This window comes from Herpailurus yagouaroundi, unplaced genomic scaffold (genome assembly GCF_014898765.1).
Source record: "Herpailurus yagouaroundi ecotype Mexico unplaced genomic scaffold, PumYag 198, whole genome shotgun sequence".
NCBI classification, from domain to species: Eukaryota; Metazoa; Chordata; class Mammalia; order Carnivora; family Felidae; genus Herpailurus; species Herpailurus yagouaroundi.
This window is the reverse complement of record NW_024412429.1, coordinates 692,815-718,125: the sequence shown is the minus strand read 5'-3', so window position 1 is coordinate 718,125 and position 25,311 is coordinate 692,815. Positions and strand designations below refer to the sequence as shown.

Genomic DNA, 25,311 nt, shown 5'->3' with positions numbered 1-25,311 from the left:
CCCCTTTTCTTGGCTCTTAAGGGACACGTTTTGTTTTTGGGTTTTTTTAAGAACTAATCAAAATAGGAAATAAGGTTTAGGTCAAGATATTTGACTTTTTGTGACAGATTTATTGCTTTCGATAAACATTGAAGAAAAAACTTTTGAAAAACTTCTAACGTATTAAACATTTTTTTGATCTTTTAGATATTATTGTAGTTGAGTCTTGAACAGCACGGGCGTAGGGGTGGTCACCCCCTGTCCAGTTGAAAATCTGCATGTAACTTTTGACTCCCTCAAAACTTAACCACTAACAGCCTACTCTTGACCAGAAGCCTTGCTGGTAGCATAAGCAGTCAATTACCACATGTTTTGTATGTTTTATGATTTATATACTGTATTCTTACAACAAAGTAAGTTAGAGAAAAGTTACTAAGAAAATCGTGAAGAAAAAAACACACTTACAATACTGTACTATATTTATGGAAAAAAAAAATCCACATCTAAGTGGACCTGTGGAGTTCAAACCCCGTGTTCAGGGTTCAACTGTATATTTATGTAGAAAATGTGTACCTATACCAAAAAAGTCATAAAAATATACCAGGTGAAACCTTTAGAAGTTTGAATTTCATTAATACCATTGTTACTTTGAGTAATATTTCTTGTTGAGCACTAATTCTAATGTATGTCCTACTCTCAACAGTTATTTCCTGAAATACTTGATGCTTTGGAAAGCCTTCAATCTCCTGCTATTTCTCTTAGCTTAATGAAACTGACAGCATGTCTAGAACGGGCTTTGGGTGATGTAAGTGTGAGAAGTCTTTCTTTGTTGGTTTAGTAAAGTATCTGAATGAACATAAAACTTTTACAGCTGTATTTAGATTTCTTGACTTTAATTACTGGTTTTCTATTAAATGTAATCATTTAACACAGATGTTTGTTTATTTATTTATTTTGAGAGTGAGAGAGAGAGAGAGAGTGAGCACGAACATGACTGGGGGAGGGGCAGACAGAGGGAGACACAGAATCCAAAGCAGGCTCTAGGCTCCAGGCTGTCAACACAGAGCCCCACGCGGGGCTCGAACTCACAAACCTTGAGACCGTGACCTGAGCTGAGGTCGGATGCCTAACCGACTGAGCCCCAGGCGCCCCATGACACAGATTTTTAATATTTTTCTTTTTGAATGATTATGGAATCAAACATTGATGTCTTCAGTGCTTTTCTCCCCTCATTTGCACAATCAGTGACTTTTGGGTGAGTTTTTTCTTCACATTTTTTGTCTCATAGTGGGACTGTAATACAATTCTTGTTTGATTTTTAGGTATTTTTACTGAATGGGAAGGAATGTCCTTTTCTTTTAAGAGATCTGCTTGCATCTAAGGAGCTTGCTCAGGTCTTTGGGCAGTCTGCGGTAAGTTTGTTCTTCTAAAACTGGGAGAGTAGGCACAACACAAAACAGTTCGTGTTAGCTACAGTTTTGTGCCTTAAAAATTGATGCTGCATTAGGAAAAAATTATGTCAATGATTAAATCGTACGTTCCTTTCCCACCGCCCCTTTCAAAATTGCCACTTTTCCGGCCACTTTTCCACCTCTCTCTCAGCCTGAGTCTCAGTGCGGTAGAATAGCCTCTGGTCGATGAGCCATAGTTGCTGAGCTGGGCGGTATTGTCCTCGGGCTGACAACCTGCAGTGTGGTGCCTCTGGTGTCGTGAGCCGTGGGGCCACCAGGTGGACAGCTGGAACTCTATTGTTTTCATTAATTTTATATTAAGAATTACAGTAACTTATTCTAGAATACAATTGTAACCATTTAAAGAGTGATATGCTCTTATCCTAAAATCTCAGTATTTAATGTGTGGGAATTTGGACCCTTTGCAACTGCTCAGACTTCAGGGTGAAAAAAAATTAGGTGCCAACTGAAAAACATGCAGAGCTATTTACTTTTTCAGAATCTTCTGCAGGCCATGTGACCCAAGTCGTTTAAGACTAATGAGTAACCGTTAGGCAACTGATGAGGCAGGGTCAGGGTGAAGGGGAGAGGCAGGGTAGCGTCCCGCAGAAAGTGGAGCCCACCAAGCCTGGAAGGTGTTTAAAGTGATCCTGTAACATGTTACAAGCTCTAATACATTATTTGGGGGTAAGAAATCTGTTTTCAGTAAAGCTCTCCCACTTTACAGTGGTTCCTTGTCGCTGAAAGATCATTTTCTTTAGTGGAGAATGTGAGGTAAAGAAAAGTACAAAAGTCTTGTTGTTACACTGAGTTCTGAAACAGATCCCATGGTCTGGGGCTGTGTCCTTGTCTGCCTGCAGCCATGCCCAGCGCCTTGAGGGTCCACCGGCTCGTTGGCTTGTGTGTTTCTGATGGCCCAGGTGGTGTGAACAATTCACTAAAGTCAGTATTAAGTTAAAAACGAATGTAGTGAAATGAATATCATCGTGATTACCGATATTAGATACGAATATTAAAGGAGTAAGGACCAATGTGAGCAGGAGGTGTCTGGAGTTGCACGGAAGAGCCAGTTTGCGGGTGAACCCCTCTTTATAACTCTCCGGCTCACCCTGCCTTTGAGAGAACGTGATGGTGGGTCTGTTTCCTCCTCCGCCAGGAGGCTTTCAGTCCTTTCCCGAGTCTTCTAGATGCTCACTCTTCTTTCTCGCGTGGCCCGCTTTTGAGTTGAGTGTCTGCATATCTTCCCTTTTTCCTGACTCTGTTCCCAAGCGTGGCGTTCCAAGCCCAGAGGCAGCCCACAGACGTGTGTGGCTCTTGCATTCTGATGAGCAGGAACCCCGTCAGGGGCATCTTGACCGTATGCGCGGAGGGACAGAGGCAGGTGAGGCTTCAGGTCAGACAGTGAGGTCGGGGAGGCCTGGGATGGGAGCCTCAGTCGTCTGGCCCCCTCACGGGGTCTGCTTCCTGGAGTTTACCGCGCGAACACACGCTACTTTCTGTGAGGTTTCTGTTCACCGGGTGGTTTTATTTGGTCTAGATAGGAGGCAGGCTCGATGTCCAGTAGGAAAGCTGCGGAGCTTGGGACAGATCCCATCCCCCTTTATAGTTCTGGGTTTCCCGAGGCCTTGGTTTCACCTCTCTATGCTGTACTTCTCATTTGCAGAGTGGGAATAATAGTCGTGCCTTCCCAGAGGTTGTTGGGAGCGTGAATGAGCAATAAATACGCACAAAATGTGTCTGATGTCTTACACGCCCAGTAAATGTTTGCGTGTTACTACTGTTACTGCTACTTCTGTTTAGCCAAAGCCCTGGGTCTGTTCTCAAGAAGAAAGCAAACCTCTTCCCACTGTATGTTACATCGGTTTGTCCAGTAGTTATGCAACCATTCAGTAATCTGCTGTTCCTAACCTGGTCAGATGGACGTACTGAAAGTCTTCCTTGGATCTCCACGCGGGCTCAATCTGCGTAACATCCTGTGGCATGGGTTTGCGTCCCCTCACGAAGTCCCTCCGAAGTACGTTGCTGATGAAGTCATTTTCTCGCTCCTTTAGTGCACTAAGAGTTTGTTTGTCTTGAATTTCCCATGAGTGTATTTTGGAAAAGATGAGAGTTTTGAAGCGGGAATTTGAAGATAAAACGGGGCGGATGAACACCTGGGGTGGTGACGGGGTTGGGACTCCGCTGCCATCCACCCCAAGGGCAGTTCTGAGGGTGGGCCTGACGGAAGCGGTGGGGTGCTCGGCCTCCTGGAGGGTGGCTCCCGAGTCTGCCAGGCTTTGGCTCCCCGCCCCCACCCCGCCTCCCGCCATTGCATTAGGTTAATCCCTGCCGCGAGGGGGACCTCCCTGCGATTTAATGATGGCTTGCTTTCTTAATTTTAAGCTTGTTCTTTGACAGTAGAGCTCTTTATGTGGATGGCGGTTCATTTTCTAACATGCTATGGTGTTGCACACTAGATACTGTTCGATGATGACGCTGTTGACAGCGGGCTTGGGTCAGCTGCTAAAGAGTTACTTGCGACAAACTGAATTCGCATTGGTGCACCGACCTTTCAGAGCTCTTCCAGACCTTGAGGATTTGGCCGTTTTCCCAGGCAAGTACTACGCTCCCCATTTGTCCTGGATGTGTCTTCTTCGTACAGATATGTATAAAGTCATTAAGTAGCACTGGGACTTGAACCCTGTAGGTGGACTGTTATGCTCCAGAGGCGAGATGCCTTCAAAAGTTGCATGAAGAACCTCTTAAATTTGCTACGTAAAACCTTCCCTGGGTACCTGGGGACTCAGTCGGGATCCGACTCTTGATTTCAGCTCAGGTCATGAATCACAGTTAGCGACGGAGCCCTGCATTAGCTCCGCGCTGACAGTGCGGAACCTGCTTGGGATTCTCTCCCTTCTCTCTCTGCCCCTCCCCTGCTCGTTCTCTGTCTCTCTCAAAATAAGTAAATGAATAAATAAACACTAAAAAAAAAAAAAAATGTGCCAGTGGAACCATGAAATGGATGTCTAATTCAAAAACAAACAAGAAACCTTCCCTCTTTCCATGGGTTGTGGTGGGGAGGCTGTGAGAGTCGTGGCTGCGTGAGTCAATTATGAGTTTATCCTCCGGGCGTGTTGATGCACAGGTGGCTCAGGACCGTTTTGAAACGTGCATTCCCTTCTCCTTTTAGCTCTTGTGCCTGTGTGCGCGTGCTCATTATGCCAAAAAGGCCAACAGCATAGATGGCCTCCTCCGTCTTCTTTTTTCTGTGGCAGAGCCGTTTACCAAATTAATGGGGGCAGGGGACACAAAACCTGGAAAGCACAGTTAACCATGTGTTTGCTCCAAGCCCGTTCCTCCCCCCTCCCCGGGGCTGTAGGGGTGTGGCAGCGGGGTCTCTGACGCGCGTCACGGGGCGCAGCCCAGATCTCTGCGGTCCTGGGTCCGGGGGTCCGGTCCGCGCCTTCGGTGCCGCGGACCGCTGGGTCCTCTGCTGACTGCCGATCGCGTGTGCTTCTTGAGACTTTAGTTGTGGAACGGTTTTGGGTTTAGAACAAAATAGATGGGGAGGTGCAGACACCCCCTCCCCCCCATCAGCATCCCACCAGAGGGCACATTTGTTCCCAAGGACCAGCCTACGTGTCCTCGTCATGCATAGTCCACTCCCGTTCTTCCGTCTTCCGAAAACGTATTTCACTTTTCTTGGTCAAGCGTGGTCAGCTGGTCCGCCCTGAACTCTTCTGCTCAAAAGTCGTCATAGCCTAAAACGCCAAGGGGACCCTTGTCCCTGTGCCCTTGCCCCAGGGTGTCCGCAGCCACCCACAGCCGGGCTCCAGTCTGCCGGTCTCACTCTTGGACAGCGTGTGCCGCTGCCCCAGGCCTGCTTCATCAGCCCGGACAGGTCGGTCATGGGCATCCCTCCGCGGTCTGGTTCTGTGTCTCTTCAGTTGATGAGTGTGACGGTACTTAAAAATACTTTTCTCTTAGGGCCTGGGTGGCTCAGTCGGTCAAACGACTGGCTCTATCTTGGCTTAAGTCGGGATCTCACGGTCTTGGGATCGGGCCTCCTGTTGGGCTCCGTGCTGACAGTGTGGAGCCTGCTGGGGGTTCCCTCTCCCCCTCTCCCCCTCTCCCCCACTCCCCCACTCCCCCTCTCCCCTTCTCCGCCTCTCCCTCTCTCCCTCCGTCTCTCCTTCTGCCCCTCCTGTGTGCATGTTCTCTTTCCAGGTCTCTCTAAATAAACATGTAAGAATACATGTTTGTTATTTTGCAGATATGACTTCTGAGGTACTTCCAGTGTTAGAAGAAGTGATGAAGAAATCCACTTTTATATTAAAAATCATGTTGCCGTACTGGGAAGAGGCGTTAATCAGGTTCGAGGCACACAGGTAAGTAACTGAGGGTGCGGACTCAGAGGTTCTTGATAGTCAGGAGGCTGGTCCCTCTTAAAACCCTTTACTGTCCATGTTTTCTGCTGCTGGAACGGAAGAGAGGTGGGGCTTCCTCCAGGAGGGTCGAGCACAAGATATCCTCTCACAGTGAGCGAAAAGGTAGCTGTAATTGGGTGTTAAACGCCTCGTGTTGTCCTTTTGGAACAGTCGACAGAGACAGTTCTTGTTCAGAGTCGACGGAGTTCTCACTCTGGGAGGGCCTCTTGTGGGTCCCCTGCTGGAGACAAGGGAGGGGAGAAGCCAGGCTGTTTCCTGAAGGCAGGGCAGAAGCGCTCCGGAGGCATGACCTCTGCTTCCCTCCGGTTCTGTCATTGTGTGTTCATTTGTACCCCGAGAACCCCCCAAAATCCTGGTACTTGTACCCCGAGAACCCCTGAAATCCTGGTACTTGAGTGTTTCTTACCAGCGATGGGAAGAATCAGGCCGACCCGTGATGACATGTCATTCTCCTGAAGCTTCTAAACGTGTTTCCTCTGATACACAAAAACAGCGGAAATGAGTTTAAAATCACCAGGCAAATGAGATTGCGTTTCGGTTTTATTGCTCGCGTTAGCGTGTCCTCTGCCCTCCAGGCTTTGAGCACACGAGGGTGACCTCTGGAATAAAGCGGCGTCACTTGGGGTTGGCGCCCGTGTTTGCTTTTAAAGCTCCGGGATTTGCTTGGTTACTTCTGTCTGCAGGTTTGCTGACTGTGCCGTGCTGTTACTGCCGCAGCTGGAGATGGGTCTCAGGAGAGTGTTTGCCGTCATTAACAAGTGTCCACAGAGACTTCTGACAGCTGAGGTACCTGTGCTTCGGTGATCCATGGGGGTGGTTGCTGCTGTATTGCCCGTTTTCTGGACTTGCTGACGTTTTGAATCTCTTCTTTTTGTTCACCATGAAACGAATTTTTTAGCTAAGAATTCTCTTTGGAAGGCTTGAGTGCCATTTTTTGTGGCTTCCTGTTATAACGATTTTAGAGGACTTAGGATTATCTGTGATCGTTTTTGATAGTAGTATTCCCAAGTATTTTAAACTCGGTGTCAGAGAAGTAGAAACCACTTACCTTGTCCCCATAGCCGTTATTATTGGTGTACCATTATAACCCCATGAGGTGGTCCGTGGCCTACAGCGTGGCCGTTCAAGGACACCGCTTCCTCTGGGCGGTGGCTTGGAGAGGTTTCTGGGTGGCCACATGCCCCGTTGACCGTCAGAGGATGCGGAGGGTAGAGGAAAGGAGGGGTCTGTATTGGGGGCCAGCGGCAGGGGCCGCTGGACCTGGCCTCTTCTTTCTTTGACCAGCTCAGCTTCCTCCATTTTGCCCCTTTCTAGAAACATCTGTCAAAATTCTGTTCTCAGCGTAGTGCTCCCGCATTTGCCCCCTGGGAGATCTTACTGCCACGTCTTCAGCTGCCTTACCTCTGCGGGAAGAACGATTAGAGAATACTTTGGATCTAATGAAAATGAAAGCCAGCGTACACAGCATTGTGGATGTAGCCAGAGCAGTGCCAGGACGGAAGTTTCTAGCATGGGCCGCAGTGCCCCCCAAGGAAGCGCTCTGCCCTACTTCCCGGGTCAGGTGTACACGTGTTCACCAAACGCTTTCGTAGGGGTTTTCCCCAGCGTCTCAAACTACCATACTTCTGAAAAGCTTGTTTTCTCTCCCACAGATTTGTTCTCTGGTATTCCCTGTTGTCCTCCTTCGCTTGGTCACTTCGCAGTGGCCTTCCGCACCACCCCGGCCACTCAGTTCCCGGCCCTGCCCGTCTGTCCTGCCCCTGATTCCTCCTGGGTCCCTCCTTTCCAGTGCTGAGGCCTCGTCTGGCTCCCCTCCCAGTGCTCTTTATGACTCTGATCCTTCTCTCACCCTACCGCAAGTTGTTTTACACACTGATGAATATTCTTCTGTCTTTTATGGTCTCATCTGCATAAAACTTGTTAGCGGCACCCCGGTGCCTGCAGCGAGTGTTGTCCTCCCGTGTGGTGTGCTGGGGCCTCCGTGCGGCCCAGCGTTCCCGTGGCTTGTCTCCTGTCCCAGTTCCTCCGGCTTAATTGAGGCCTCTCCCCGGTTCCGGAACATGTGTGTGTCTCCTAGGGCTGTGCCCACCGTCCCCTGCCTGACCACTTCAGGCCGCATCAGTGACCCCCAGAGCCTCATCCACGCAGACTCTCCAGCTTCGCTCCTCTGCGTCCTGTTTCTGTTTTATCTCGAGGCTGTTCTGCTTTGCCTTCTGTGCATTTGTGTACAGTTTCTGGTGCAGGTTCCTCAGGAGCGGAAGGTTCACATTTGTGCCCCTGGTGCCCACGCCCGGTGCCTTTCACGTTGGCTCTGCCCAGGGCAGTGCCGGGCACTGTTGTGGGGCATCTGCCTTCTGGAAGAAAGAGCTAGAACCCCCGTTTGTCAGAGCTCTCACTCGAGCACCGCTGGGCTTTCTTCATGGCAGCGTGCTCACCGCTATGCGGTTTAAACACGTCCGGCTATTGTTATTTGACCACACAAATAAAAAGAAGACTGTTTCCACGGAGGAAGTAATTGATCAAAGAATATCTTAAATTGTCGCCCAGGCTCTTGTTCAGAATAAACATAGCATCAGTTTATTCATAAGGCAATGCACACGCGAAAAGACTCTATAAAGCCATAAAGTGCTGTGCACACGCTATTATTTACTGAATACTTACAGCATAAGGTCTCTGAGAGTGGTGGCAGATAGGAAGAAAATGAGTGAGACTTTGTGTCTTCTAAGAAGCTTATGTGTTTAGGGGTGACAGGTAAGCCATTTGTACCAATTCTGTAAAACAAGGTAGAAGTTAATGTGTGCAGTTTATGGGGATAAATGAGCAGTTCAGCTTTTATGAGGAAGTGGTCGGGGGGTCTTGAGTAGGCAGTCGGATGTTTAGAAGAGTGCTTAGAGAAATTTTAGGGTCAGTGGTATAGGTTTGGGAGTGAAGGATACAGACTTCGTAATCCTCTATATCATAAACGTCGGAGGTAATTTCATAATGTTAGATTGGAAATACATTAATAAGCGTTAACAGATGAGACACTTTTCTTGAGAGCTGGTTCCCACAAGATACCGATTGCATCACAGCGTGTGTAAAATCTTCCCGAATTCCCCAGCAGCCTTTTGAGACAGGAGTTGCTCATGTCCCGATTTGCAGAGAAGCCCACGTGTGGAGGTGCCCTGGGCTTCCCTTCCGGGGAGGGTGGAAGCTGGGCTTATGTGTTGGGGCAGCGGCTCCGGAGCCTGTGCGTGTAAACAGTAGTGGTTACACCAGGAAGCACGCAAAACACGGCTGCTCGTTGGAGGGCACGTTGAGTTGTGCTCTCCTGCCCGCGAAGACGAGCCACCGGCCGAGATCGTGTGTGTGAGTCGTGCTTTGTGAGGCGACGGGAGGTTTCTGACCCAGAGTGCTGTGGGAGTGGTGTCTTCACGTGGCCCCGTGCCTCTCAAGCTGTTACGTTGTGCCTCTCAAGCTGTTACGTCATACAGGACAGCCTTTCGTGCTGTTACGTTGCATAGGACATTCTACCCAAAGCGTTGCCAGATAATTTTTGGAAGAAGTTTTCGTGTTTGTGGCCATGTACTGGAATTTTTTTCCTGCTTTGAATAACGTTACTGTACTCACATTTTGCTTTAATTATTTCTTTTCTTTCCTTTTCTCAAGTCAACAGCTCTTTATACCACCTTCGATGAAGTAAGTAAACTTACAGGATATCTTGAAACAAACAAAACATTATTGTCTGTTACACAGGAAAATGTTGGTAGTCATATATGCCAAAAAAAAAAGCCACATCACCCTTATTATAGAGTTAAGTATAGTCTTCCAGACTGATTTTGAGATCCAGTATCATTAACCTTGTTTCTCGAGTTATAGAAGGACACATATTGGAAAATGTCAAGAGATATTAATATTATATTCTGTAATTATTTGGAGGTTTTATTTATTTACTTATTTATTCATTTATTGATTTACTTGTTTATTTATTATGTTTATTTTTGAAAGAGAGAACGTGAGCAGGGGAGGGGCAGAGAGAGAGATAGAGAGGGAGACCCAGAATGCAAAGCAGGCTTCAGACTCTGAGCTGTTGTAAGCACAGAGCCCGACGCGGGGCTTGAATGCACAAACCATGAGATCATGACCTGAGCCAAGTCAGTCGCTCAACCGACTGAGTCACCCAGGTGCCCCTGGAGGTTACACTTTAGATTTAAGATTGACACTTGCTTATTTTGCAAATGAAATATAAGTGAACTACCTCTGTGTGTGTACAATATACACTTAGGCATTTATTCTGTGACTTGGATGTGTGATTCTGAATGTGAAAATCTGGAATAGTAAAAATTACCATTGAAAATACCTTTTATCACTTTATAGTATAGAGGGTTTTGTGTGGGTAGCAAATGATTGTTATCTAGCTTGAAGTATGATTCAGAGTTAGCCTACAGGAGGAAACAAAGGGAGAGTGTCTGTGGAGAGATTTGAGTGTTCAGATTACTTCGCCTTTAAGAGAACTCTTAGATTCCTTAAGTGAATGGGTGGGTGGGATTAAACTGTGTGCCAGTTTACCTGCAAACTTTATTCCATTAGGTAAATAATTTGCTGTGGTTTAAATATATGATGCATTTGATACTGTGAAGATTGAAATAGATAGTGTAGTCCTATCTGTATAGGATTAGGTCCTATATAGGAGTGGATTGGGTGGCTGGGTTCCAAAGTCTGGTGAATTAAGAAGTGGCCTTTGAAGTAACTCTGATGGATGCTTCTGTACACATCCACATATACGCACACTTATGCATATGAATGCAACGTGAACACACACATAAATATACATAAACACACACACACATAGAAGTATGTACATACACACAGACACATTTATAAACACAGGTGCACACGTGCATATACGTATGTACATAGATCTGTATAAACATATACAGATAAATGCAAACACATGTGCTCATATATACACAAATACATAAACACACATGTAGACATATGCATATACATGTAAATACATATCAACACATGTACGTACAAAACACATACACATGTACCCATACATACAAATACGCATAGATGTACACACATGTATAAATACATGCATCACATATATATGTTATCACACATATGCATATAAATACACGTAAACACGCATATACTCACACAGTTAAGATATATATACATTCATATCTATTCCTAAAGTCATTATGCTGGTTAAGAAAAGCTTTCTTTAACGGGTGGCTGCCATGTTTTTAAGACTTTCCTTGTTACATTTAACTTGCTTTGTGCTTACGTAGCATGTCGTACCAACGATACATCTCCTTGGATGCTGAAGGTACTGTGTGTGTGTGTGTGTGTGTGTGTGTGTGTGTGTGTGTACTAATTAATCCATATATTTATTTTTGGTCTTTTAGATATTGGCAAAGCACTTGAATGATGGTAAACTCAATCAACTTCCTCTTTTCCTTGGAGAGCCTGCAATGGTAAAATTCTAGGCCTTTTCTGATCCAATATTCTTATATTTATGGGTGTGATTAGCACTTCTCCAAAGTGAAGTTAATTTTGACCTGTGACGTGCTCCCCAAAGTGCTTCTGAGCCACTCCTGCGCTGTGTCAACTTGACACGTGTCACAGACACTTGCTAGGCTGTGACTGCAGCTCCGGGGCCTGGCTTCTGGCTGGTTATCTAAGACCCGCTTTCCAAAGTATATTTGGGTCTGTTGTGTGGTGTGGGCTGCTGGGGGAGCCAGGTTTGCCTTGTGAACAGCGGCAGAAGTCAGGTGTGACTAGTGAGTGTGCGAGTGTGCATGTTGGAAGAGGACAGAGAATTATGTAGAGCCATTTCCTGTTACCAATTTCTTTTTTTTTTTTTTTCTTTATGAAGATACTATAGTAGCTACTTTGGACTGTAAGTAGAATTTTTTATTCCTTTTTTTAACTTAAAAAATGTTTATGTTTGAGAAAGAGAGTGCAAGCAAGGGAGAGACAGAGAGAGTGGGAGACAGAGGACCCACTCTGCTGCCAGCGCAGAGCCCAGCGTGGGGCTCGAACCCACGAACTGTGAGATCCTGATCTGAGCTGAAGTCGGACGCTTAACCGACTGAGCCACTGGGCGCCCCTGTATTTGTTCCTTTAACTGAGAGTTTTGCAGCCTGGATTCTAGTCCCTGTGGGACATTAGTGAGACTCTGTGTGCTCTTGGGGCGTCATTTCTGCCGTCAGGACATTAGGATGATTGAGCTAGTTTATCCGCCATTTGTTTCCATCCTCAATCTTTGTGACTCTTCCGTCCACTGGCAGTTTTTTGTCTTTCTGTGTCCCCGCCCCCGCCGGTGCTATTGAGAAAGAAGCTGCTGTCTTAATCAGGCTTCATGGAGGAGGAGGCCATGATGGGAGAGAGGGCGCTGGGAGAGAGCGGCCCCAGGCGGGGGGGAAGTGGGGGCTGTATTCACGGGGGGACAGCGGTGCTTGCTCTGTGGAAGGCAAATTCGCTTCCAGGTGTGGACGCCTCAGCCCCTTGGCTCAGGGCCGACAGGAGTGAGACGCGGCGGGGGGGGGCCTACGGCGCTGGAGCTGGCCTCTTGTCGCTGTGGCCAGGCAGCCGGGCCACGGGCAGAGTTAGAGGCCCGGGGGCTCCCAGCCGGAGGCCCGCACGTACCTGGGCACCACTAGCGAGGACTCCAGTCTGTAAGCTTGGTTTTCTTGTCTCTGCAAGCCAGTGCTGCTGCTCCGTGACCGTCAGGATGGTCCGTCCGGAGCCTCGGTGCTTTCCTTCCCTTGGTTGAGAAAGCCGACAAAGTCTCTTCTGTTCATTTTCCCGAAGGAGTTTCTTTGGGATTTCCTGAACCATCAGGAGGGTCCTCGTGTAAGAGACCATCTGAGCCACGGGGAGATCAACTTCCCCGAATTTCCAAAAGAAGCGGCGAACCAATTGCTTGCATTTTCCACCGTGCTTTTACTCCGATTCGTCGACGAAGGCCTGTTGTCAGTGCTTAAGGTAACGTACAGGGAGAAAACCGGGAGATTCACGGTTACTCGGCTGTGAAAGAGTAGTTTGTTCTCACATGTCATTCGGCCTTAATCATCTTTTGTGGAAACGCATCTGAGTTACAGTATGCCTCCAGCAGAACCGACACTTGTGACCTGATTACAGTTGCGTTGCGTTTGCCGCAACAAGTAGGTGAGCATCATGTAATCTAAAGTAATTTAACCTAATTCTTAAAAACGTATTTTCAATGGATAAATGTGGAGTGTGTATGTACAATGGAAAATTACTCAGCCATCAAAAAGAATGAAGTCTAGCCATTTGCAACTACGTGGATGGAACTGGAGGGTATTATGCTAAGCGAAATTAGTCAGAGAAAGACAAGTATCATACAACTTCACTCATGAGGGCTTTAAGACACAGAACAGACGAACACGAGGAAAGGGAAACAAAAATAATATAAAAACAGGAAGGGGGACAAAACAGAAGAGACTCTTAAATATAGGGAACAAACAGGATTGCTGGGAGTGGGTGGGGGGGATGGGCTAGATGGGGGATGGGCATTAAGGAGGGCACTTGGGATGAGCACGGGGTGTTACACATAGGGGATGAATCACTGGGATTTACTCCCGAAATCATTATTGCACTGTATGCTAACTAACTTGGATGCACGTTAAAAAAAAAAATGTATGCTTCACAGATACTACAAACCAGACAAGTGTAAATGGGATTAACTAAATCAGAAAATTTTACAAACGACTCAAATCGATGGGGCAGAATATTTGCATCTATCAATAAACTATAATTCTTATTTTAAAACAATTTGGGTTATTCTTATTTTAATCCTGTTTCAAATCATACATGTAACAGTTACTGTAAAAATTGTCTGAAAAGTTCCACCAAGATGGAAAGACTGACGTGAGAAGGCACTGAGGCAGGCCTTCTCCTGAGGGGACCACTGTTAGCACGTGCTGTCTGTGTCTTTCCACGAGCACAGCAGCGTGGCTCGTTGTGCAGACACGTTCTGTTCCGTAGCTAGCATTTTCACGAACAGTGTGTTACCTTATTTTTATCTGCGACTTGACATTCCATTTGTATCAGTATGCCCTTATTTACGTAAGTCGTCCTTCACTGACGGCTGAATTCTAATTTTCCCTCGTGGGGAACGCTCCTAATTATAATGTCTGAAGGAGACTGTTCATTTGGACACTTGTGTAAGTGACTTTATGAAAGTGAAGTTCTGAAGCAGAAGGTACTGGCGAGACTTTGTTTTTATCTTCTTGTATTTGGGGGGTGACTTGGCTATCTTTTCTTGTGGCTGTTGGAAGTGTGTAGTTCTTTTGTGAACTGTTAATGTTTTTTTCCACTTTGTGCTTCTCCCCACTGGTTTATTAGCCGTGTGCACCTTCTCCAGTGTGTCTGTTGCTGCCTACTTCAGTTTTGAGGTTTTTTTCATTTTGGTTTATGCATTTGGAATTATTCTTAAAAAATCCTTTGCTTTCCAAAATTATAAACATATTTACGCATTTCCCTAGTAACTTTACAGCCCCCCCCCCCCCATGTAGGTCTTTTGATCCAGCTGGAACTTACTTCTTCTGGGAGTGAGAGAATCTAGATTTACTTGTTTTTGTTTTTTGTTTTCTTGGCCCTTTTTCTTTGACAAGTCACTTCCAAGGTGGCCCAGCAGCATTTAGGAGACGGCATCTCTGTGCTGTGTGCAGTGGCCTTGGTCTTGGGTGCTCGGGGTGTATCTGTACTGACCTTCGTGATGGAGCTGAGCATCTGTAGGGTTACTTTCCCATCTGTCTTACCTTGTAGAGTTTCCCTGCCTCCTCTCTACTTAGTATTGCAGCCAAACTTGTGTAATTACACAATAAACACAAAGCCTAAGACTAACCAGGCAACAAACAGGAATGAGATGATGGGTTAACGTAGGGATATTTGATGTTTTTTTATAATAGTGAACATTATTCCCCAACGCGGTGTCTCCACGTCCTCGGCCTCCCCTCCCCGAGCCTCCCCCGAGTGTCAGTGCCATCCCAAGGCCAGAGTCCTCTCTCTGCATGACCGCACGCCGTGTTCCGTCCTCCACCCTAGTGTATGTCCCGACGCGTTTCTCCCTGCACCGTGTGCACCTGCTGGGCTGAGCTGCTCCCCCGCCCCCCGCCTACCCTCCACCTGCCCTCCCCGCGATGGCCCCTCTGTTCTCTTGTCTGCACGGCTGCCAGATCGATCCTCCACACGCCCCCTCCTCGCGTCCACCGCCCTCCCGCTGCCGCGTCCCCTCTGAGGAGAAGCCGTGTGCTCTGGCGACTGCCGGGCCCCAGGGCCTCTGTGGCTCATCACTGATCTTTCCACGTGGGAATCGTGGCTGTCCGTGGGTCTTGTGCACGTGGCCCAGAACTCCATCAGCTGCGTGTAGGACTTGGGTCTTCGAGCGAATGACAGGGTCAGCCTATTTCTTCACGTAACTTACGTCTGGCGACTAACTTGGCGACTTGCTTTGTGCCGTTGAGAGTTCTGGGTAGTTAGAGCTTCTGTGCGGGGAAGCTGTTCGTCGATTATTGGTGTGTTAAATTAGTCAGCAGGCGATTCACTGACTTGTTTCTGATGGTTTTTAGCCAGCCAGCTTGGAGTTTCAGGTTACACGGTTACGTCAGCCGTAAATCATGTCATTTTACTATTTTCTTCAATGTTTATGTGTTTAGTAATTAAGTATTCATAGTGACATAACTTGTGGTTGTGCTGATTTTTAATGTCTAGATTCTCATTCTGGTTTCTTATGAGAAGTTCTTACGTTCCCAGTTGTTTGTTTGGAATCGTTTCTTCTTTCTCACTTATTCCTAGCGTCCTTGATCGTGGACAAAGGGCAGACATGGCCTTTGTTATTTATCATTGTTAATTGGCTTCATTTAAAAAAATCGTGTTGGTTATGGTTGGCTGCCTCGAACCTGTTTTAATGAAGAGCCTTGCTCTGTTACAGCTGAGTGGGATTCTGTGAAGGAAGGTAATGGGAAATTGGGACTCCCGTGTGATTAGCATTCGGCAGAAGAAAAGTACAGGCCTGACCAGACGTCATCCTAACCGCGGTCTGTTTTCTCTGAACCAGGAAAAGGCGGCGATAAGGTCACTGGTCGGTCTCGCCGAAAACTACCGTGCTCACGTCCACCCGGTGGCTCAGCTGAGAAAACAGGTGAGTCGCGCGCAGGCCTCCGGGAGGGGCGCACGCGCGGGCCCCCGCAGCGGAGCCTTTGTGGGCCCCAGGTGGCTCCGTCCTCTGAACCTCCTGTCCCGCTTCCGGCACTTTAAGTCATGGGAGCGTTTGTTTCTTCAGGTGTTTTTAGTACCTGATGCGTGGTGGTTGGATCATCGTGGGGCCCCGGTGGGCTCTTGTCATTATTATTGCCTTTGACTCAGGACCACTGACGCTCTTTGTCCGTCGGTGGCGAAGAATGGCCATGTTCCTTTAACCACATGAGACCAGCTTTTGTCCGCTCCTAAATTAAAGCAAGCAAAGCACAAACCTGAGAGCGGTTCCGCCGGGAAGTTCCGGTGTGGAAACTGGCTTCGGCACTTTACCTCAGGCACACGTAGGGGGATAGGAATGTGGCACGAGGGGCAAGAACGGGGTCGCCTCCGAGAACATCATGATCGTGACAGTTGCTGACTTAGAGATTCATCGGTGAGATTGGCCTCTCAATGGAAGCTATAAAATCCGCACGTGAGGGGTTTAGGGAGAGATTTGCAGTGGCAGCTGGAGGGAACTCTATCCACCGATTCGTGACGTCCCCAGAGAATAGCGTCACTTCCGAGGGGCTGTCGGCAGTCGACGTGAGGGGTGCTCTACCATGCTGGGGCCACGTGAGAGAATTCAGCCCGAATAGCTGGGTCCGGCGGGTTCTAGTTTGGCGGCGAGACGTCGGGCTGACATAGCCGCACCGCCCACTTAGCCTGTCCGTCGTGGCTCTGAGCGTCCCAACAAGAGTCACTGGCAGGGAGGCCGCCAGAAGCTGCCTGCGGGACTCCACACGCACAGACGGGAGGGAGGGAGGTCCCGGAAGGAGGAGAGGCCTCAGGAAGGCAGGCTTTGTCCGTGGGCCTCCGCGGCTGAATCTCCAGCCCCACGAGGCCCCCTTGCTCCTTGGCTGCTGCTTCCGTGGCCCCTCCGTGCCCCACAGTGGGTGTTTCAGATGATCACCCTTTCCTGCAGCCTCTTATTCCTGCTGTCCGTTGTTTATCCGTTTTTCATTAGGCAGTCTCGTATCCTGTCCCTTGTAGGGTCATTGCTTGCTTATTATTGCCGCATAAATTACCCACATTCAGTGGTGTCAACAGCAGTGTTTAACATGCTTCCACTTTCATGCATCAGAAGTCTGGGCTCCGCCGGCTCGGTGTTCCGTGTGAGGGGATGAGAAGTTGGTGCAGGGCTTCCCGATTGCTGGCTTCCCCAGGAGAGGCCCAGCCCTCTGTGACCTGTCGTCCAGAGTCACACAGCCTAACTTCTGCTGTGTTGTCTGGGTGAAGGCCACCCACTACAGCGAGTCCTGACTCGGCGATGGAGGACAATTGTCGACCTCGGCTCTCAAACGAGAGGCGCCAAAAGACTTGGGGATAAGTTTTACAGCTAGTCCAGGTGTTAACTACCTTCCGATCCCCTGTTGACTTCACCGGCCTTCCCTTATCTGATTCTATTGAATAGCCAAGCCCTGCCATCTAGTTTTAAAATGTAAGATCTGTAACAATTTTACCAACATGCATCTTCCGGAACGCTGTTGGTTGCTACGTCTGTAGCAGTTTGCAGACGTGTTTTCCAGGCCGTTCTATAAAAGCTTTAAGGGCAATAGGGTATTTTCCTTGCAGGTGCTGAGCTGTGAGAAGAGCCTCGGGGCTTGGCCCCTCCTGTCTTTGCCCGCAGAAGCCGAGGAGGCTGCCAGGTGAGTTCTATCCTGGGGCCCGGCGAACGCCAGCCTCGAGAGGTGTGCTGGCCGAGTGCGGGGAGGGGGTGGGGAGGTGGGGTGTGTGTGCTCGGGGGATCACCGAGTGCGGGGGTGGGTGGAGGGGACGATGACCGAGTGCTGGGCGGGGGGGTGACGTGGGGGGAGGGGGAACGACCGAGTGCGGGGCGGGTCAGAGTGAGCCTCGGTCTCTGCACGGGGGTGGGGGGAGGGGGCCGGGCCGGGCGGTGAGGGAGGAGGGTGGTGTCCACTAGCGAGACTTGGTGGTGAGAAGCGGGGTCTGAAGCTGAGGAGAGAGCCGGGGGTGGAGAGGTCGCTTGGAGTCAGGATGTAGCAGGTCCCAGGTTCTCCTGGAGGACTCATGGGTGACCTGTCCCTTTTGTGAGCAGTCGTACTGTGCTCGTACCACTGCCTCGACGGAGCCTGTTTTCTTTGATGTCTGGGGAAACTAAGTTGCAGATGAAGTGCTTTGCTCAGTGAACCACTGAAATAATCATCGCGCATGGGCACCGATTGGCATTTAATCGTCGTCCTGTATCTTTAAATATTCTGTCTTTCAGATTAGAAGGTCATTCTGAGACCAATGCCTGCAACTCTTTACTTACAGAAATCATGTCTGAGCTGTGTCACCACCTGCCTGAGGATCACCGTGTCGCTAGGGGCTTGGACAGCCTTCCTGCTGAGAAGTAAGCGTCTGGGAGTTGTTGAATCGTGGTCACAGACTCCGCCGTTGTGTGTGTCTCCAACTGGGCGAGCTTGTGGCGGCATCAGATCCCACGGTGGTTGTGCCGCCAGGGGAGCGGGGAGATGAGCCTCGACGGGCTTGTGCGCGTGCGCTGTGCCTGACGAGCCGGCCCTGTGCCCCGTCCCCCCCCAGTCCAGCATGTGTGTCGCCTGCCGTGTGTCATGTTGGCCTAGGCACGGTGCACGACTGGCCACGCTCTCCGGAAGCTGACCTTCCAGGGAACCCGGGCGGCGCACGTGCCCCATGAGAACTCACGCTCTAATCCCCAGGTGGCCCCAGGTGATCCGTGAACTCTGCGGCACCCCCGTGCCAACTCTGTTCTGTCCCAGAACCGTTCTGGAAGTGCTCACTGTCCTCCGAAACATCACAGCACACTGTGCCCGCGTGTCCAGCCAGGTCGCTGCCTCCGCGGAGCTCAGACAGCAGCAGTGGGTGGAACGGAGGCTGCGCTCCCGGCAGAGACAGACGTATCTGCACATGCTGAGTAGGTGTGTGGCTCGCCGTCCCGGGTCCCTGTTGGGCAGGAGTTCTCTCGGGATGCGGTTCCGATGCTTTTTCAGAAAGTTCTGGCACATGTGATTTTAAACACTATTGCAATTTGGGCATATGAGAATATGGGTGTTACCAACCCGAAAGAATATTCGGATTTTAAATATTAACAGCAGGTCAACCTGGGTGCGTCTGCCTTCTGGTGTCTTCACCTGTGTGTATTTCAGGACGTGTTCCATCCTTAGGAAATTACAATTTTGGACAGATTACTAGAGCTTTGGGTTGAGTGGCATTTGTGTCTCGAACACTTTTAACAGGTGTTCCCTGGCTGCTTCTGAAAGGTAACACGCAGTTACACTCTTAGCAGCAGTCTGTAAGGTGGCTGTTATATGTACATCCTTCCCCAAATGGTGTATTTGAGAAAATGCTCTTCCAGTCTCACGGGCAAGATAGTATCTTACTTTGATTGTAGTATCTTTGAGTCCTGGAGACGTTGCACATGTCTTCACGTTACAGCCATAGGCGTATTTATTCTTGTGAGAGTCCTTTGCCAAACATCAGACTAGAAGTAAGATGCTGGCTGGTGGCACAAAGACTCAGGGCCGGTGGAAGTACGGGGTGTGGAGCCTGCTAGCAAGTCCTGCTCCTGGGCAGCTGGCCACCGTACTGCTGGGGACCAGCCTCCTGAGAGGCTGCTCCTGAGGGGGGGGGGCGGGGCGGGCAGGTGGCGGCAGCAAAGGGGTGGGGGGGGGCACACGGGGAAACTGCCACAGAGGCAGCCTCCTCTTGAGAAGTTTGCATTTCAGTTCCCTTGAAAAGAAAAAACTATTGAAAAAGGGTTTGCATTCATGAAAGTGAAAAATACTTTCGTTTGTCAAATTTTAACTGTTTGTTGTCTGTTTTTAGTATTAAGCTTCTGTCTCCTGTGCTTTACCTGATTTTACTGCTGATTGCGCTGGAATTGGTCAACATTCATGTGGTTCGTGGAAAAAATACTTGCGAATATCAACAGTATCTAAAGTAAGTATGTCCTGCCTATGAGAAATGAAACTATGTCTTGGTAATTGTCAGCAATTTTCACTTCTATTGGTTATTTTCCTTGATACATTTTTTTGAAACCCCCCAGTCTTGGTTGGCTCTTCGCCATTTTTCTCTGCGGACTTTGGGGCAAGTTTGTGAACCTTTCAAACTAACACCGTGTAGGCTCACTTCAGAAAATTTATGTGACGCACTTGTGAGCGCTTTCAGAATTCCTCACTCTGTGTAGTGACGCCACCCAGGGATGGGTATTGCTGCTAGTTGGGAGGTAACGCGTACCTCGTGTTTACGACGGACACGAGGGGTGCCCGGGTGGCTCGGCTGAGCGTGCGACCGCGGCCCAGGTCATGATCTCACGGTTCGTGAGTTCGAGCCCCACGGCGGGCGCTCTGCTGTCAGCGTGGAGCCTGCTTCGGGTCTTCTGTTCTCCTCTCTGTCTGCCTCTCCTCTCCTTGTTCTGCCTCTCTGTCTCTTTCAGAATAAATAACTAAACTTAAAAAATTAAAAAAAAAAATGATCACGAAAACATGACCGACGTTTTCTTAAAGAATCACGGAACCCAAGTGGGAACAAGGGCAGCGAACTGGCAGAATGTTAATGACTGGTGGCTTTAGCACTGCTGATGCTCTGGGCTGGGGGGGTCCTCTGCGGTGGCTGTGTGGATACGCAGGGCGGGAGCGGCGCCCCGGGATAGCCATAAGTGGCGTAGACATCCCCAGATACAGTGTCCTCCCCAACTGAGAACCACTCTCTAGATGAAGCATCTGTGGATTTTTAGTGCATTATTCTTTTAACTTCCAAGTTTGAAAATACTTGGAGTTAGACTCTGGAGAACATCTTAGACTACTTGGCAGACTGGAGAGAACTTGGAAAATACAAGCGTGACTGATTCCTCTCAGTCGGGAGGAGGCATGTGGACAGTTTGGTGAATGCATGTCAGCAGTGCTGCCACAGCAGAAGGTGTCCCACGAGGCGGTGCAGCTATAGGGCTCGTCGCGAGGGCAGGCGCCGGGTGCACAGGAGCCCAGGACCGAGAGCAGCCCGCATGCGGGGCCCCGAGGCTCGCCTGTTCCCCATTAACGTGCGTGTGTGTTTATCACGTGGCATTTAATCCATGTGGACTCTAACACCCTTTCTGGAACTCAGTTCTGTCTCCTAAAACCATTTCACCGGAGCTGAGAGTAAGTTTGAAAAGGCCCCCGGGTGTGTAAAACTCGCGGGAGTCCAGCCCCCTCTCCAATCGGGAGGCGTCTCGGCATCTCCCTCTGACTCCTGTGCTCCTGTTTCCGTTCTGCATGTACTTCTCTCTCTCGAGTTTGCAGACAGAAATTAAGTCCAATAGTTTGGATCCCAAAAGGAAGAGAGTGCATTTAAATCATTGGGGCATTCTATGATAGAATAAAGGAGTTCATTTCTTTTTATTAAAACAGGTTCTTAAAGTCGATCTTGCAGTACACGGAGAACCTGGTGGTTTACACCAGCCAAGAGAGGAACAAGTGGAATGAAGCGATCGTTCTCACGCGTACAGCTCTGTTGAAAATTTGGACTTTCAGTGAGAAGAAACAGATGTTAATACATTTAGCCAGCAAATCCACAAGTAAAGGGGTTCTGTGAAAGCACTTACAGGTCAAGATGCTTTGGGCGACATCCAGAAACCCAGTCCACACAGGCTTTATTTACCTGCATGGAAATTGAAAATCCAAAGGTAGGGTGGTTTCCAGGGTCTGTTTGATCAGGGATCCAATTCCGTTTCTCTGCGGTTTTCTGATTTGCTGTTCCTGAGTCGGTGTGAACCTCAGGCTGGGTCCCATCCCGAAATCAAGTGGCCACGGCAGTCTGGTGCCCCCCCCCCCCCCGCCATGACACAGTGTCCAGGGGCAGGGGTGCTTTTCACCCCATGTCACCCAGAGAACTCTTGAAAACTGTCACTGTGGCCGGGACCCTGCCACCGTCTGTACTCACTGGCCAAGCTGTGTAGGTGTCTAGTCCTGAGCAACCACCGGGACACAGAGAGCGAGCTTGGGCCAGTCTGGCCTCATCCCCGGAGCTGGGAGTGAGGTTGGACGATCCAGGTCCCATGGGAAGGATCAGGAGGAACAGCTCCTGGGAGGTACGCCAGGCAGATGTGGGCGCCGGGCAGCACGTGGCTGGGAGAGCAGGAGCCCAGGCACGTGTCAGGGTAAGGAGAGTCCCATGCAGGAGCAGGGAGAGCCGGAGGGGTGAGGGACAGGGTGCAGCCACCTCAGTCCAGCCCAGAGAGCCACGGTCTGCGCTTCTCCAGGGCTCCCTGTGCCGCTGCAGCTGTCTGACCGTCTGTCTCAGGTGGCAGCCGCAAAGCCAGCAGCTGTCAGGGCCCCCGTGAGGCTGTCCGGACCCCAGGTCTGCATGTGCGCTAGGCCACGTACAGTGAACTGTGGCCTCCTCTCTGCTTTGCAAACCTGGCCGGCAGGTTCTAACCCACAGCCCTCCAAGGAAGGACATCCAGCACGTGCGTTTCTGGCTTCTTTGCTGTCGGAGAACAGTGTCGAGGGATGGTGCTGTGGGATGACAAACATTCTGGCACATTCCGTCCATCCCTTTGCCAACTCCGTACCCGCCACACCTTTTTTAAACTAAACTCCTGGGTGAAGGCAGAGCACCGAGCTTCTGCCCCTGTGAAGCATCCTTGCTGTTTGCAAGTGTAGACCCCGAATCCCACAAGTCCCCGTTTCTGTTCCTGGGACGTGTTCTTTGGCAGGTGGTCACAACCTCCCTTGGCCAGATTCTAAGGGACGATTTGTAGGAGTAACCACTCTTAACCCTGCTGATGTTGGAGCTGGACCGGAAAAGGGCAGACAAGAGAACCCATATACTTACCAAACCTGCGAAGGAATAGGTGGGGCCTGTGCACCTGGTGATCTGCAGAAGTTGGTATTAAAAATCCCCTTTTCTCCAGCACATTCCGTGTTCCTCTGCCCTTAGCCACTTACCTGGTAGGGTGGCCCAGGCTGCTTTCCCGAAGGGTTTCTCTCCAGTCTTTCCGGTTTTGCCAACTAGTTTCCCACCAGCTCTGGTCCCTGGACGTGGGAATACTCGGAGGTTCCCCAGATGACCCCTCGATTCCAGACACACTCGTCCCTGCTCCCCTGTCTGGCAGCACGCCTGTCCCTAAGCGAGTGAGGAGCAGTCGCCCACACCGTCACGGTCAACCCCTCTTGGCCTTTTTGTTTATTGACACGAGGCATCCGGGGAGACGGGCGGCCTCTCAGCCTGCAGGCCAGTGGGGCACCCGTGTCCCTCTGTGGAAGCTTCTCAGGAACCTTCCAGCCAGCACAGTCCGGAATTACGAGACAGGCTAGTGGCTCAGGGACTGTAAGGAGAGGAACCGTTCCCATCGCTCGTGCTTCCGCCACCTGTGTGCTGGCAGCGAGACGCGCTGTAAGCTGAGTGGCGGTTCGGGGCATGAGGCCCATCTGGGGGGACAGCAGCCCCACGAGGCACGGCTGCCAGCCAGTGTAGATGCGTCGGTCCCCCGCCACATCCTCCAGCTGGCCACTTCGGAGCGCGCGGCGGGTGTGGTCCATGGGCCTCCTTGCTGGGCTTCTCGGAAGCGGTGCTGTCAGGACGACGGCAGTGAGGGAGGCTTTGTGAGCCCGCTGACCGAGAGCAGTCACGTCCAGGGACAGGCCACTGCGTCCCCGGGTGCCGGTGGTGGGCACCCATGTGGGGTACGGCCTCTGCCCGCAGCTCTTCTCAGGAGGCCTTAGCACTTCCCTCTTCCGCGGTCCCTGTCCAGAGCTTAGACACCACTCGCCACCGATTTTCCAGTCTTACTCCATCACTGACCGTCTAGCCAAGTGCTTTCTCGTTGCCTGCTTTCCTGTAGCTCCATCCTCCTGGCTCCGCTGTGTCCGGGGAACATGGACAACTGCGTGTGGTGCCTGCCCTGGTAGGGCCCCCTCCCGGGCACGCACCCCTAGCGTTCTGGGACTGAACCGTGGTAGTTGTTCTGCAGATAACGCCTAAGGCTGCGCTTTGCCACGGGACACCTGGCAATCCTCCCTTAGGGTCACCCTTGAGGCTGTGATGCTACAACTTTCGTCTTTAGTTGGTGTCAGCGGTCTTGTACAGAAATCAAGTAGGACCTTCTCACATCGGGCGTCTGATCAGTGGAAACTCCGGGAGACCGTGGGTACCCGACGAAGGGCCGGTGTAGCGGGGTAGGTGCTTTGGGATCTGAACCATTTGCGTGTGCAGCCTGTGCCCTCGGGACACGCTCGAGCCCGTGTGTGTGTGTGTGTGTGTGTGTGTGTGTGAGAGAGAGAGAGAGAGAGAGACTTCTGTCTAGTGCTGAAGTGCCCCAGCAGCTGCCCGGCCTAATGATACAAAGGGTCAGCTACGCTCTGACCGGCTCCATGGCGAAGTGCAGTCTTAGTCTGTCTTGGGCTGCAGAAGAACTGCAGAATGATCACCGCGGTCCGTCCTGCTGCGGGATCCTGTCGGCACCACGGTCTGAGGGGGACAGCAGCTTTCACATCAACCTGTTGTGGAGCATTTTCTTATTCTGGACCTCCTGCGAAGCTGGCGGTTTTATAGGTTCATTTAATGTCAGAACAGCAAGGCCGAGTGTTACTCCCAGAACCCAAAAGAGGCTCCCTGGTAACTTGCTTCATTCCAGTGGCAGTGGGTGTAAGACACAGAAACAGCTCTTCCCTTTGCAGGACATACTGGAACATTCCCTGATCTCTGGGTCCCTGGAACCTTCCGGACTGCGACCCCCTGCGTTCTTGTGGGTTTGTGCCCCACCCTTTGGCCTTCACGTCTTTCATCCAGACATCTGGAGTATCTCTCATTTCCTGGGTGCACACATTATCCACGGGTGGACTGGCCTGCGGGGCAGCCTTGGGCTCCGGCATGTGCTGAAGAACCGGGGAGGCGGCCCAGCCCGCACACAAGCCTGTGGAAGTGCGCTGTATGGCCTGCCGCTGGTAGGTTTGGTAGCAGGCGGACAGGGAGGGGCCGCAGCAGGCTGCAGGCCAGAGGCCGGGCCGTATTGATCTGAAGAAGCCACATCCGGGGCAGCGTCTACAGCCGAGCTGGCCGCTCAACCCGTGCCCGCTCACCAACATCTGGCTGCCTTCTCGTAGGCCAGACGGGCACAGGTCACATGGGGACTCACCTCAGAAATTCCCATCAAAGCAATATGGCTTTTGGTTTCACCATCTTGGAGGTAAGAGGCCATGCTGTAAGCTTCCCTTTTCCACTAGACCTTGAGGGCCAGG

At 50.3% G+C, this 25,311-nt stretch overlaps 1 protein-coding gene across 6 annotated transcripts in view; it reads left to right on the top strand.

The window, feature by feature from the left end:
- ERMARD (ER membrane associated RNA degradation) overlaps nt 1-25,311 on the top strand; it is a 42,813-nt gene that overhangs the window by 4,797 nt on the left and 12,705 nt on the right. For 3 of the 6 annotated variants that reach the window (XM_040448663.1, XM_040448662.1, XM_040448660.1), the window contains 15 exons: nt 683-784; nt 1,302-1,391; nt 3,347-3,444; nt 3,887-4,023; nt 5,683-5,797; nt 6,541-6,643; nt 9,506-9,535; nt 11,254-11,322; nt 12,662-12,835; nt 15,933-16,016; nt 17,684-17,757; nt 18,339-18,464; nt 18,793-19,011; nt 19,919-20,032; nt 21,481-22,987. In XM_040448663.1, the coding sequence (XP_040304597.1) occupies nt 683-784; nt 1,302-1,391; nt 3,347-3,444; nt 3,887-4,023; nt 5,683-5,797; nt 6,541-6,643; nt 9,506-9,535; nt 11,254-11,322; nt 12,662-12,835; nt 15,933-16,016; nt 17,684-17,757; nt 18,339-18,464; nt 18,793-19,011; nt 19,919-20,032; nt 21,481-21,664 (1,719 nt within the window). In that variant the 3' untranslated portion in view covers nt 21,665-22,987. Of the gene's footprint in view, nt 1-682; nt 785-1,301; nt 1,392-3,346; nt 3,445-3,886; nt 4,024-5,682; nt 5,798-6,540; nt 6,644-7,509; nt 9,618-11,253; nt 11,323-12,661; nt 12,836-15,932; nt 16,017-17,683; nt 17,758-18,338; nt 18,465-18,792; nt 19,012-19,918; nt 20,033-21,480; nt 22,988-25,311 lie in introns of those variants that run through there. The other 3 variants (XM_040448661.1, XM_040448664.1, XM_040448665.1) reach the window with 3 other exon arrangements.